Source organism: Takifugu flavidus, chromosome 14 (assembly GCF_003711565.1).
Source record: "Takifugu flavidus isolate HTHZ2018 chromosome 14, ASM371156v2, whole genome shotgun sequence".
In the NCBI taxonomy this organism is placed as follows: domain Eukaryota; kingdom Metazoa; phylum Chordata; class Actinopteri; order Tetraodontiformes; family Tetraodontidae; genus Takifugu; species Takifugu flavidus.
This window is the reverse complement of record NC_079533.1, coordinates 13,141,589-13,155,941: the sequence shown is the minus strand read 5'-3', so window position 1 is coordinate 13,155,941 and position 14,353 is coordinate 13,141,589. Positions and strand designations below refer to the sequence as shown.

General features: G+C 48.0%; 2 protein-coding genes across 2 annotated transcripts; both read left to right on the top strand.

The window, feature by feature from the left end:
• The first annotated feature begins 280 nt into the window (after positions 1-280).
• Positions 281-8,958, top strand: tlcd3a (TLC domain containing 3A). Its single transcript, XM_057054843.1, has 5 exons — positions 281-638; positions 3,643-3,729; positions 5,095-5,314; positions 6,209-6,304; positions 6,491-8,958. The coding sequence occupies exons 1-5, from the start codon at positions 517-519 to the stop codon at positions 6,773-6,775; spliced, it is 810 nt and encodes a 269-aa protein (XP_056910823.1). The 5' UTR covers positions 281-516; the 3' UTR covers positions 6,776-8,958.
• A 340-nt stretch (positions 8,959-9,298) lies between these two features.
• On the top strand, positions 9,299-14,126 carry LOC130537746 (smoothelin-like protein 2). The gene is made up of 12 exons (XM_057054753.1): positions 9,299-10,616; positions 11,893-11,947; positions 12,018-12,116; positions 12,216-12,350; positions 12,440-12,589; positions 12,700-12,774; positions 12,855-12,921; positions 12,955-13,056; positions 13,139-13,261; positions 13,339-13,453; positions 13,697-13,848; positions 13,927-14,126. The coding sequence occupies exons 1-12, from the start codon at positions 10,155-10,157 to the stop codon at positions 14,051-14,053; spliced, it is 1,662 nt and encodes a 553-aa protein (XP_056910733.1). The 5' UTR covers positions 9,299-10,154; the 3' UTR covers positions 14,054-14,126.
• The last annotated feature ends 227 nt before the right edge of the window (positions 14,127-14,353 follow it).

Below are 14,353 nucleotides of genomic sequence, written 5' to 3'. Positions count from 1 at the left end.
CTCATCACCCCATGCATCACCTGGGTGTGAGATACACCCCTATGTGTCCGCCACATTATTATTATATTTCGGTTTCTGTCTGATTTTAATTAAATGTCTTTATGTTTATCGATTTCACGTGATAAAACTGTGGTTTTATCAAGCTGTATGTGGTTTTAGTGCCCATATCAGTATTTAATGTACCTTAATATCCCGTTAACATTGTTATAGGTCTATTTTTCTCTCATATTTTCCGGTGCTTCCGGTTGAAACTTTTATTTTGACGGTTTCCGGTGCTAGTTCCGGTCTGCTTGGTAACTAGCTGTTAGCTTATCGTTAGCTCGGCTCTGGTGCTGCTGCTGAGTGCTCTCCGCGTTGCTCTTAAAACGTGTAGATGTTCGATTCTCTCCAGGAAAGAAGCATCGAGCTGCGGCCTCACAAAAAGAAAATGCTTCGGCTTCGCCTTTAAGCCGTTTAAAGTGTTAGCAGTGAGTTGTTCCAGTCCCCGGGCAAGTTCGCAGGACTAAAGCCGGCAGGATGTTGGAAGTTTTGGCTTATGGAGCCGTAGTTTTTCCCGGTCTGTTCCTCGCCTTCAGGAGGATATTGCCTAGCGTGTTCCGAACATGGACCGATGCCGACGTGGTTCTGGTCAGCGAGAGGTAACCCGCACCCCTCCTCTTTATCCGGCGAAGGCTCTGTTGGACCTGCATCGCTGCATCATCTTTAACTTTACTTTGTATGGCAGGGAAATGAGCTGGGTCGGCCAACCGTCCCTTCGGCCACCTGACACGAACACCAGTGGTTATCTGAAGCTTGTGTTAGCGGTTAGTTAGTCCTCCCAGTGGAGCCACGGTTCCCTGTTAGTGGTTCTATGTCCGTTTTTCTCCGGTTCTTAGTCTGTGGTTCTGTCAGTGGTTTCCTGCCAGTGCTTCTCAGGTTCCCTGTCAGTGGTTCTGTCAGGGGGTTTCTGCCAGTGGTTCTCTGGCAGGTACCTGAGTTCCATTGGCTGTGTTTGTGTTGTTTGGCGGTGGTGGCTGGTGCAGGTCAGCTGACTGGAATTCACTGCTCATTCCCAGTTGTCGGTCCAGTTAATCCCCTGTGAGCTGCATCAGAAGTGACTGCTGAGTTAGCTTCTCCCTGGAAATCCTCCTGCACTGACTGGAGTCGTGTTCAGAGTCCAGGTCTCAGAGTCCAGGCCCCTGCCTCGGAGGCCTCTGAAGGGGGGGGGGGGGGGGGGGGCGTCTCAGCGCTCAGGGCCTGGTTCCCAACAGAAGCAGCTCTGTTCCACACACAGCTCACAGGTTAAACACACTCGGTCGGTGTGTGTTGGCTCAGTGAGAGGACGAACTCAAACCTTTCTCTGATGGAGGAATTTTCTACCTGAGTGAGAAGAATGTGGACGTCGGCTAAATATGCATCCGACAGGATTTGTTTGCATCCATTCAAGCTGTCCTTACACATTTTTGCTTTCCATCTTTGCAGGTTTCTTCAGACTTCTGCTGTTTTTCTTGCAATAATTAGGTTTAAAATTGGAAATTGACATGTAGTCAGATTATAATCTTTAAATTTAAAAAAAACAACAACGTTGGCCTCCTGTTATCTTTCCCATCACAATCCTCTGGGGCTGATTCTGGAGCTCAAAGGGACAATCTGGTCGCCTTTGTCCAGTGTTTTTCATTTCTGGGTCCTCTGGTGGAGAGCCATACTGTCAGAACTGAGCCCAGTCCACATCATGATGCCCAGTGGGAACCAAAGGGGAGATGGGATTCCTCTGAGGAAATGAAAACATTGCCCAACAAGGCTGTAAGGCATTGTTCTCGCATGGTTGGCTGGGTTGGAGGGGGGGGTGGCTGGACACAATGAGGGAACTGTGTGGAATCTGGGTCTCGTGGTGGAGTGTGCCTATCCAGCCCAGTCAGGCAGCGGGGGTTAAAGCTGCGCTGTTCCTGCTGAAGACCAACTTTTAATGGTGTGCTCATGTGACCTGCACGGCCTCGCATTACACACGCCGAGCACGCTGAGCACACCCCCTCACTGAAAGATTTAGACGGTCAGACCAAAGCATTGGCCATTGGTGGCGTCAGAAAGACCGTCTTTACCATCCACTTTGATTCCGAAATCTATAGGATTGAAATGTGTGTCATCGGGATCATTCATATTGGAATATGTATTGTTTGATATTGTCACGGTCAAAACTGTCGCACAACAATTACGCAACGATCGAAACTGGTGACGTCCCCCAAGGGGTCCTACCCCAGTGGAGACACGACCATCAAGAGGGCCATATGAGGGTAACGGTTCCCGTTGAGTTCCCGCCCCCAAGTATTTACCAGCAAGTGCCGCAGTGGGAAGGTGCCTAATGAAGTGGTATCGCAGCTCTGCTAAGCTCTAGAGTCTGAGCTCAAGCCCAAAATAACCTTTTTATGAGAAAATGCCGCCATTTTAGTAGAATAAAGTGGCAGTTGTAGGAGAACATTGTAGCGAGTCTGGCGAAAGAGCAACTGTCTGCTACCTTGTTCCTGGAAGACTACGTACCGGTGGAACTGGGTGCAGAGGGACTGGGCTTGAGCTCTGGAGCTTACTGGAACTGCAAAGTACCCCTTAAGTGATTTTAGAAACATTATTTTAAACTAGCGGGGCTCTTCTTATTTGTGAGAATTGACTGAATGAGCTCCAAGAGCATCTCGAGGAGTCCGCGTGTGTCTGGGCTCGGTTCCTCTTCCTCAGCTGCCCAGCTGTTTGAAGAAGAAAGTTTAATTTAATTTTAAGATCTGAATGTAGAGTTGAAGTTTCAGTGGGGATCAAATTCAGTTTCAGACAAATTTATGGACATTCAGTTTTAAGTTGATTGGGCTTCAGTTCCCCCATACACCCCACAGCCCCTCCCACCACACCTGACAGCTCCTCCCACCACACCTGACAGCCCCTCCCACCACACCCCACAGCTCCTCCCACCACACCTGACAGCCCCTCCCACCACTCCCCACAGCCCCTCCAACCACACTTGACAGCTCCTCCCACCACACCTGTCAGCTCCTCCCACCACACCTGACAGCCCCTCCCACCACTCCCCACAGCCCCTCCACCACACCTGTCAGCTCCTCCCACCACACCTGTCAGCTCCTCCCATCACACCTGACAGCCCCTCCCACCACACCTGTCAGCTCCTCCCACCACACCTGTCAGCTCCTCTCATCACACCTGACAGCCCCTCCCACCACACCTGGCAGCTCCACCCACGCACCTGATGGATCCTCATCAACATACAGGGGGCTCCGCCCCATGCAAATATAGCCCCCCCACCAATGAGTGGCGTCCCACTACATATAACAGCCCCGCCCACAATTCCAGTGGCTCCGCCCCTGCACACAGCAGTGCTGCCTTTTTTTCCAAAAACCTCAGGCTCCAACCAGCCAATCAGAAGATGTTGTGTCCTTACTCATGCTGCAGCCTGCCACCAGAAGGCGCTACACCTCCAGGGTATTTCACTGACCAGGCTGGTCTGTGGGTTAGCTGCAGTAGCACAAAGTTAACATTTCCATCAACGACCACCGGGCCGTTAAGGTTTCCTCAAACTTGAGAGAATAACCTAAGCATGTTTTGATCTGGTCCAAAATACTCAAACTTTCCCCCCCTTATTAATTGTGTTGTGTTGTTTCTCAGGCTCGTGTCCTCCATCCACGCTGTCATGGCAACCACCGCAGGAGTTGTCATTGCTTCATCGTGCCGCGGCGACGTCATTAATGACAGGTTAGCTCAACTTTTTGAAACTCTTTGTGAAATGGCAGCGATGATGTGTTTTCACCAGAGTCCTCCGTGATCAAGTCAGGACACGGTTCTGAACCATTCTGCAGCCAGGATCTTTATCTGATCAGCCCGCGTTTACCTTGCTCTGGAGTTTAAAAGTGTGGTGCATGAATAGCTCAATCCCTGAGTCAGCGGCGGACCCTCGGCAGGCCCAGTTGCAGGCTGCTAATCTCTGCTGGCCCCTCCCCCTCAGCCACAGAGCTTAGCTCATGCACAACTGCGCTCGGCTCCACCATCCTGGAGCTTATTGGCCTCACCAGCAGCGGAAAGGTTCGGCTAAACACTTCCAGGGCGCCGTGGGGCTAACACACGAGCTAACGCTAAGGCAGCGCGCTAACTGAGTGCTGTGTCATACTGAGGCAGAAGCTTGATGGTTGCTAATACTGTCATCTTATCTGCTTCTGTTGTTTTCACAGATTTCACAGATCTTAGTGGAACAAAAACACATTTTTGACTTGTTTATCTGTCAGCACTCCTGGTTCTAATGGTTTCCACTCAAATCCAGTAGCAGTTTAGGTCCAAATTGGGAATAATTAGTGGTTCTGGAGCAGAATGTGCCAGTATGTGAGGGTTGCTGGGCAGAAGACATGGTGAGGGTATCAGCAGAATCACCTGGTTCCACTCTGAGCTGTTTGTTGTCTTACTGCTCTTAATCTCCATCCAGTGACCTGAAGAGATAAAGATGGCGTGCAGAGGTCAGTGGCTCAGCTCAGCTCCCGTCGCTGCTCACTCATGAGCGAGCTGCCGCCATCTTCGTTAGGCCCCACTTACGTAACCCAGAGTCTCATCGGCCTTTCTGAACATCCATCCTTGTTTAATCTCTGCTCCTCTCCAGGAGCAGGATTAGGAGGAGTTCTCTTAATGCCAGAGGGGTCCTGAAGATCCTCAGCATCAGTATTTGATTTCATTCAGGTTTCAGTTCTTCAAACTGGCTGTCAGTCAGACGGCTAATCCAGCAGCTTTGTCGGGGGTCAGCAGTAGATTATAACTAAGATTTAATCCATTTACTCTGTCCCACCAAGCATTTTTCATCTCCGAGCGGCAGCAGGTGGACGAGTTCTGCTGCTTTCAGAGACGTGGTGGCTGGTTCAGAGATCTTTGATGTTCATCATCAGCAGGTCACAACGTTGCTGTGACAACGGGCCACCTCAATCTGAACATGTCACAGCTTCCCTCTGTTTTGATGATATTTCTGTTTCCCAGTAGTCTCGTGTATGCTAATGCTATGCTAACAGTAGTTTTTGGAATCTGATTGGCTGATTATTAGTGATTTTTTTTTTTAATCAGTAAAACTGTGTTTTTCCTCAGGCACTGGTTGACCACTACTTTTGTCGTCCGTTACGGCGTGCCCTACATGACCTACGACATCTTTGCCATGTACCTCAGCCATTACCACCGCTTCCGGGTCAAAGGTCACGAAGGCTACCAGCAGCACTCGGCGAGAACAGTCCGTTCCTTCGTTCAGAAGGACTTCCTGCTGGTTTTCCATCACATCGCTCTGCTCGCAGTTCTGCTGCCCATCACTCTGGTGAGGAAGGGGAGGGGCGGGGCTTAAATTAGGCCTTCACACGTCAGGTGAACGAGCTGAATAATCATATAATAATAATATTGACGCTTGAAATGGCAAACAGGCGTTACTGTTGACTCAGTGAGCTCATTAAAACAGCAGATCTGAGCTCAGTTTACTTTGACCGGGTCACAACACGAGACAATTAATATTGTTGATCGGCTGGACAGTTCCTGGAATTGTGCTGGTCACAAAGATGCATTCGATCCAACAGGAAGATGGAGGGAAAGGTTCATTCCTGGTCAGAATGTGATGAAAGGATGAAAACATGGCTGAAAGATGAGTGTTGGGCCGAGACAGAGAAAACAGGAGGGTTGGTTCTCCTCCAGGTGAGCAGAAATCGGACTCCTCTGTTTACATTCGGCTCACATTTCACTCCATTATTCATCCTCCTCCCCCCTCGATCATCAGCTGTCTGATCACATGACTCGCGATGAACGAGGGAAGAAGCCTGAGCTCGTCACACAGCCGCTGCTTTCATCTCGAAAGAAAGCGTTTGAAGAGCAAAACATCCAAACCATCAGATGGCTGCTGTTGCTGCAGTCACACACACACACACACACACACACACACACACACACGGCTCACACCAGGAAGTGATTGCCCTGTTTCAGCATCAACCAGGTGGCTGATGGGAAGTTAAAAACAAATTTCAAGGGTCAAATTCCCATACCTCTGCAGCCCTCTCTCCTCTCTGTCTCAGCTGACCTTTGACCTGTGGTGTTGGGGGCAGGGTTGACGACAGTACCTGCGGTTGATGAGCGACAATCATGAATAAGCCAGGAGATGGCGCTCCGCAAGCGGTCTGGTCCTCAGGCGGGTTCATGAGTGTGTTTTCTCTGCTTTGTTCCACAGTTCTTCAGGAACGACCGGGGAGATTTCTTCATCGGCTGCTTGTTCCTGACGGAGATCAGCACGCCGTTCGTCTCCCTGGGCAAGATTCTCATTCAGGTGCGTGTGCGCGCCCCCACCGGGCAACGGCGCTTGCGTCGCTCTAACATTGATCCGTCACCCATGGGCGCCGATCACTGATCAGGTTTCTGCTGCGTGGAGCGGAGGTGATGCAGCAGGAAGTAGCCCGGGCGATGGGAGGAGCTTAAGTGTTTGAACGCTTCCCTCTGTTTTGTTCCCCCTCAGCTTGGCCTTCAGGAATGCTGGCTGCATAAAGCTAACGGCGCCATGGTGCTGCTAACCTTCTTCACATGCCGCATCGCGCTGTTCCCGTACATGTACTGGGCGTACGGTCGACACTACGGCATCCCGCTCCGCAGCGTCCCCTTCGCTCTGCCCCTGTACGCCAACCTGGGTAACCTGTGCATCCTGGCGCCGCAGGTCTACTGGTTCGCTCTGCTCTGCATGAAGGGTTACCGTCTGTACCGTCGTAGTCGCACGCAGGACTCGCACACCTCAAAGAACGAGTGAGGTTGGGCTTCCGGTCCGGATCCGCGCTCCAGTCCGTTTTTTTTTTTTTCCCTGTCTTCCAGACCCGGCTTTGCTAACGTGCTGCGCACACCGAAGAAGCAGAATCGGCGCCACTCCAACACATTGTGTTTATTTATTTTAGAGTTTGCGTGAGGAAGCGGTCATTTCCTGTTTCACCGTTCATCCTTTCTTTCATCTCTGAGGGCGACGACGTCCCTTTCATCTTCTCTGTCACTCTCTTTGTCCTGCACGAGGACTTTGGTCTTATTCCATAGGGCAAAGACGGAATCCCACAGGATTCCTTTATTAACACTTTAATAATACTGTAACAGGTTTAATATGGAGAGTTTTTATATCTATGCAACAGAAGCTGACGAGTCAACATATCACCTTATTTTTCTACTGCGTTCCTGCACACAAACGTGTCATAATTCACACCGAAATCATCACATATTCTGACAAACTGCTGCTCAGGAGGTAAGAAAAATGATCCATCATCAATTTTTTTAAGCCACTTTGATCCGAAATGATCAGCTCTGACACTTTTGTAAAATCAATCACGGATGATCAAAGCGCCGGCCAATTTTGTTCTTAACCTTTGACCCCCGAAGTCAGGTGACCTTCGCCGGTGCGTCGCTAGCGATCGAGGGTTAGTTTAGTCTGATCATTTCAACTATCACGTGACCTGATGGCCGATCTGTAGTTTTCACACCGACGGTTATTTTAGCTCTAATTTGAAACTCGTTTTTCTTACCTTTAATCTAAATATATGTTGTTTGACACCAATTTTAATGTAAACGCTTTTTAGAAGACTTTCAAAGGGTCAGATGTAGTTTTTGATGTTGTGATCTTACGATTGCTCAAGATGTCATGATATTTAAAAATATATATATATATATATTTAAGTGAGTTTTAAGGTCAGAAGTCTGGAATTGATGGTCTTTGCTCAGGGGTGGCTGGAGTTCACTTGTGTGTTAAGTCTTAAAATTAAGTTAATGATCTGCAAAACTTTGCTGTTCTTTTCTTTTTTGCTGCTGATATTTTTAGATCTGAGGAAAGATTTCCATTTTTTGACTTTGAAATTGTTGAACCAAAGGAACATTTATCGGTTTCTTACGTCATCACCTTCCACTGAAATGATTAGATTTGCTGTCGAGTGCTGAGAGTGGCTGTTTTTGTGAAGGGAAGAACAGAAACAGAAGAAGTCAAAATTCACAGGACATATAGTAAACTCACTAGAGGACCATCACCACAGGTGACAGCGTAACGCTTCATTCTCAAACCGTTGACATGCGCCACCTAGTGGTGTCATGCTGAATCGTTCAGACGCTGCAGCCGTTGATGCTAACATGTAGCAAGCCTACTGAAAACACTTTGAAGCTAGCTTCTGTTTCTTTTCTCTTGAAACATGACAAATGTTGGATTGTTTTTACAGAGATGCAGAAATAAGAACGTTTAGCTGTTTATGCTGTATTTATTAAACATTAGATTGTTACAGTGTAAAAACCGGTTTATTGACTTTTGATGAATGAGTGTTTGAACTGAGGCTGGCTGGTTTTTCTGTAAACCACACCTCCCTCTGCTAATTAATGAAAATGTGGACATTGGGTTTGTGTTCAGACACAGGTTTGGACCGACTCTGACCCAGCATGACGTTGTCAGGACCACGATGGCACTCCAGAACCTTTTATTTGAATCTGTTTGGCTAAATGTTCACCTCAATAAAGAAACAAACCAGTAAAATAACAGAAAAGACTTGGAACAACAGGTCTCTAATGTGTGAGCTGTTCTGCAGCCTGCCAGTAGGGGGGCCTGAGCTGCTTGCTCTGGGAGGCGTCGTTCATCTTTAATCTGATGTAACATAAATGCAAGTGGAAGATGATCAGGTTTGGGCTCCAGTGCGTGTGAATTCACAGCCAACATTTATGGATAAAAGAAAGAAAGGATTTACTCAAAATCTCCAAGGCTTTTATGATTTTATCACTTGAATCTTTATGGTTGATACAGAATCAAATCTATTTATTACGGTGTAAGGTTTCACACTACCAGGAATGTAACTCAATGATTTATTGCAAACATAAAATGAGTAGCACTCTGTACAATAACTTATTAAGCATGTGTGGGGTTTTGAAAATGACAAAAATAACACATAAAATTAACAATAAAACAATGTTATAAATTGACCTATGTGAATTTGACAGATGCACAAAAAGACCATGATATGATATGAACATCACAATGAGTCCGGTTCCGTTATGTTGTGCTAGTGTGCAAGTAAGAAACAGGTGGACACTGACAGGATGGTGCAGTGACCCCCAGCGTAGCACAGATGATGGAGGAGGTGAGGATGGGCTCACTGGTGCTGCACAGAACCGACCCGTCCTCAAGGCTGTCTGCTGGACGTTCAGCTCCGCTTGCTGTGGCCTCACCAGGACACAAGAAGGTCTCCCTCCTGCCTGTAGACAATAGGGGTGGTGTCATCTGCAAACGTAACCACCTTCAGTCAGACAGGAACAGGTTTGCACGTTTTTATCCGATTTTAACATGAACTCATCTTTCGTCTTGGTTGTAGTGTGTAAATGGGTCCACACGGGGGCGCTGTAGGTCGGTAGATAAGCACATAGGCCAGAACGTCTGCAATCAAACTGATGTTCTCCCAAACATTAATTTCCAATCGGAACCGAAAAAAAATCCCCTTATCACCCTATAACTATTTTCAATTAAAGTTTTCAAAACTCCAACTTCTAATTGAGTTAATTGTGGTTCTGGGTGCTTGTGATCGTCTCTAATTCTGTAATCTAATCCCACCTGGAACGTTGATGTCCCCAGGCATCTTCCAGAATAACAGAGGGATCCTGGGGGTTAGATCTGACAGAGCTGATTTAGGTTTCTGAGGTCAGATCGGAACAAAAGCGTCCAAATCTGGCCCCTCCCCCAGATCACATTTCCCCGCCCCCTGGAGGTCCCAGCGCGCAGACATGAACCTGCCAGCTCAGATGGCCCCACCAGATCCCAGAGAAGCAGTCATCCACTGTCTGGTCCAAACCTAATTCAGATCCCAGGCTCTCTGTAATCCCAAACTAGATCTGCTCTTTTTTTTCCAGGATGACGTTCAGTTTTCCAGGACTGAAAAATCAAAATCTTTACTTTGACCGCATGAGAAAACTCACGTGAACTAAAGAAGAAGAAGAAGTGTGATGGGACTATAAGAGCTGGTGGCAGGAACCGAGTGTACCTGTGACCAAGGCGATCCTTCCGTTTCTGGGCGGGGGAATTTCATGGGGACCTTTTTGCCCTACAGATCGGATAAAAACGATTGTTGGGGCGCTTCAACAAAGAGCAGAAGTTTCTGATATTTCTCTGCAAGCTTAGGTGGATCATGGAGAGAACCGTCGATGAGCCCGATTCTTTGGTTCAGTTCAAAAACACCCTGCAAGCCGCCATCAAAGAGGTCCAAGTGGACGTCAGAGCATTCAAGGAGCAAATAGTTCAGAAGATGGAGGAACTGTCTGATTCCAGTAGACCTTTAGCAGGAGTCGTGAGCAGGTTGCAGGAGGAGAACCTACAGCTCCGAGCAAAGCTGGAGGCCCTCAGCTGTCTGGTGGAGGGTCTCACGGGGGTCAAGGTGGACCATGGTACCATTGGTGGGAATGTGAAGAACATGGAGAACGGGCAGATGCAGAGCCAGGAAGTGGTTCAGTGTGTGGGACCGAAGATCAGCCAGTCCACATCTATTGAACCACCTGGGCCAAGCGGAGGATCAAACGCATCAGTAGGAACTGGTCCCAGTAACACCTCAGTACCACCTCCGTGGAGAACCAGGAGACAAGCCGAGGTGAACGTGAGTACTGTGTTCACGAAAGAGGCAAACTAGACAGTCACGATTTGTGACGCAGCAGTTATGGACCAATGTCAGATCAGAATCCCCAGATCAGTGTTCAATCACGTCAAAGAATCAATCATGTAGCCTTTGAGTTCTTCTCTATTATCTGTGAGCTGCTGACCATCACAGCCTGTCTCACACAGGCACGTGCGCGCGTGTGCGCACACACACACAAACACAGTTTACAGAGTGGCCCACCAAAGGTCACTTCAACATTTCGTTTAAAATGATACAGCGAACCTCTGAGTAATGCTGACATCAATGTGGGCGGAGTCAGACCCACACGGAGACACCATGTTTGCAGCGGCAGATCCGTCTTTATGATGTAACTGACGCGGTATACACAAAAATAGCCCCCCCAGGAATGTGGACTCCAGTCAGTCCAGGTCTCATGGAAAATGGAACTGAGTCCTCTCTACTAAGAGGAACAACCAGCTGTCTGCGGGCACGTCCCGTCCCAGAATTCCAGTCCTCCCAGATTAGCTGCCCAACCCTCCCAGTTCATCAGGTAACCCAGCCAGAGAGATTCAGTCATCGGTATTTTTAAAACCATCAAGGTTTACTGTACATGTCAGTAACATCTGGTGGCTTTACCTAGATCCTCCGCTAGGTGCATTAGCATGATGCTACTGTGCAATAAGGGTTTTATTGGTGGATCACAGCCTTTTCTTTTACAACCTGTCAAATGAGACCAATGCAAAAGGATTCTATCCTGGGTCACTATGGAATTCCTTCTGTAGATGATTGACAGGCAGAATCATCTGAGATGATGGATGTATGATTAGAGAAGTGTTTCTGGAAAGCATTAGAAGTGTGTGTGGGGGGGGCATTCCAGATCCATTCCATTGAGATCTAAATTAGGACGTTAGAGGAACAGAAACCTCGGCAGGGAGGTGGTGGTGGTGGGGCAGCTGTTGCTACGAGAAGCTGTCAACAGCTAACAGCTGAGCATCACACACGCACATCCTTGTATCTTTGTGAGGACTTTCATTGAAATAGCCAGCCCAGTTTAACCCCTGACCCCTGACCTTTTACCTAAAGCCACCCTTTTCCTGAACCCTCAAACTGATGTTTGAAGTTATGACCAGACAAAATGTCCTTAATTTGCCGCGACACACACACACACACACACACACACACACACACACACACACACACACACACACACACTGATTAGGACTCAATTACAATCAGGAAGCCTCCATTTTGTGTGTATTCTGTCGTTATCAATCAGGGCAGTGATGTTAAAGGACGGAATAGTGTTTCCACTACAGCGCGCCAGAAAGAAGGTAGGGTGCAAATGTGAGAGTTCGCCCCGGCTCACCTGAGCACAGCTTTGATCATCTCTCCTCTTCTCAGAAGACGAAGCTCGGTCCCACCGACCTCTGACCTCCACAGTCAAACTGAGCGCAGAGTCCTTGGCGGTGACCACCTGTCTGCAGTCAACCAACAACCCTGGTCAAAAAAAGCAAATCCCCATTTATTTCCGATAAGCAGCAGCTTATAGGTTCAGATCAGTGGCTCACAGTTGATGTTCAATCCTGTTTTCTGATCCAGACCCGATAAAACTGAACAAAGTCCATCATCCTGCCCCTGCGGACACAAAAGCCACTTTAGAGGCTTCAGCTGGGCCTGACTCTCCCGCTACAACATGTAAAGTTCCTCAAAAACAGGCAGCAGAACCAGATCTTGGTAAGCCTGGTGTTTCTGCTGCTTCTCCTCTGTCTGCTCCTCCCAAAATTCATCACCAGCTCATGTGCAACTCTTAAACTCTGCTGAAGATGCCAATGAAGCCCAGCTCCATCGGCCCACCACCGCTACATCAACCAAGCCCAGTTCAGAAGAGAGGTTCTCTAGCAAACTCATCCAACCAGTAGCTGAAGCTGCAGAACCACCGAAGGGAGGTTCTGGAGAACATTCTGTAAAAACAGGTTAGTAATAAATCCAGGAGTTCTTTCTGCTGACCTGCATGATGTTCTGATGACTGGGAACTCTGTGCTGAAGTGATTGGATCAGACGTGATCAATTGGTCTCTCTTTAGATGCCACTCAGCCGACTCCTCACTTGTCTCCGTCCTCCTCAGATGTCAAACCTGGAGAATATCCTTTCAAACGAGGTGGGTCAAGTTTTATTCTCCACTCTCATTTGTCTTCTTTTTCAAAATAATTTCCACCGCTCGACACGTTCCTCAAACAGTTCCAGTTCTGAAGAGCCCCAGTCCAATTCTGAAAAGAAGTGTGAGCTTTCCACACCGGCAGGTAAAAATTCCTCGCAACATTTCAGTTTGAAGGTGGAGCTTAGATGAGGGTGTCCAAAGCTGTGGTTATGTTGTGACTGCAGAAAAATTACTGCCCTCGAAATCAATAATCAAATCTGGATTCTCGCCCAGTTTGGAAAGGTGAGTTTTGACCCGTCGATGATGTGTCAGACCCATGATGGTCCGTTTGCTCCGTTGACTTCCTGATAACTATTCCTTGCAGGAAATCAGCCTGGGCGGGGACGGAGTTTAAGCAGGATGTGACCAGAGCGCAGGTGCCATCCCGCCCCAGTGGTGCCCAGGCCAGGAGGGCCATGTTCGAGAGAATGAACACGGAGCCCGTCAAGTAAGAGCCTGGTTCCCGACCGTGTGTTCCATGTGATGGGATCGTGTTTGACAGTCAGTCGTGTTTCTGCTCAACAGAGCCAAAGAGTCCAAACCCAAACTGAAGCGCTCTCAGAGTTTCGGTGTTTCCAGTGCCAGCGGTATCAAACAGATCCTGCTGGAGTGGTGCCGCTCAAAGACCATTGGCTACCAGGTACGTCCTGGTCCAGACACTCACCTGCACCAAGCACGTTGCTGCATCTTGGCTCTAAAACAGTACTTGTACCACAAAACTACATTAAGCAATTCATTTCTGTTAGCATCGGGCTAAAAGATAAAGCGCTGGTGCTGAGGTCCTCCTGCAGCTCCAGAGGTTCAAGCCTTCAGCCTGCTAGTCTCAAACTCGGGGGTCATGTCACAGTTGAATATCTGAAATATTTACGGATGTTCCTGTCAGAACATCGACATCCAGAACTTCTCATCCAGCTGGAGTGATGGGATGGCTTTCTGTGCCCTCGTCCACTCCTTCTTCCCCCTGGAGTTCGACTACAACACGCTGGACGCCCGTAAACGCAAACAAAACCTGGAGCTCGCCTTCTCCACCGCAGAGTAAGATGAAGTCTTTTATCCAACATGGTCAGCACTTGGGTCCAGCTGCCGACCTGAACTGGTCTTTTTGTGTTTCAGGAAGCAGGCTGACTGTCTTCGGCTCATCGAGGTGGATGACATGTTGGAGATGGGCGACAAACCGGACCCCATGTGTGTCTTCACATATGTCCAGGCGCTCTATAACCATCTGAAGAAGTTTGAATAACTAGGATTTCGCTGCTGTGAAAGGTGCTCAGTCTGTAAAAACAACAGCCAAAAATTGGACTGAATACCGCAAACAGTTTTATCTTTGTGGTTTCTGTGTCTGTCTTCAGTACCTGTACATCCTTTAATTACATTTTTGTGTTTATTGAGGCATTTATTCACAGACTAAGCCATGAAAACTCCAGTCCTTACTGTTGTTGGTCCAGCTGAAGTAACACACTTTTACAGCATTGAAATCACAGTTTTGAATTTCTTTATTACATTACTTGAGTTTATTCTTTGTCAGTGTGAGTCTGTGTGT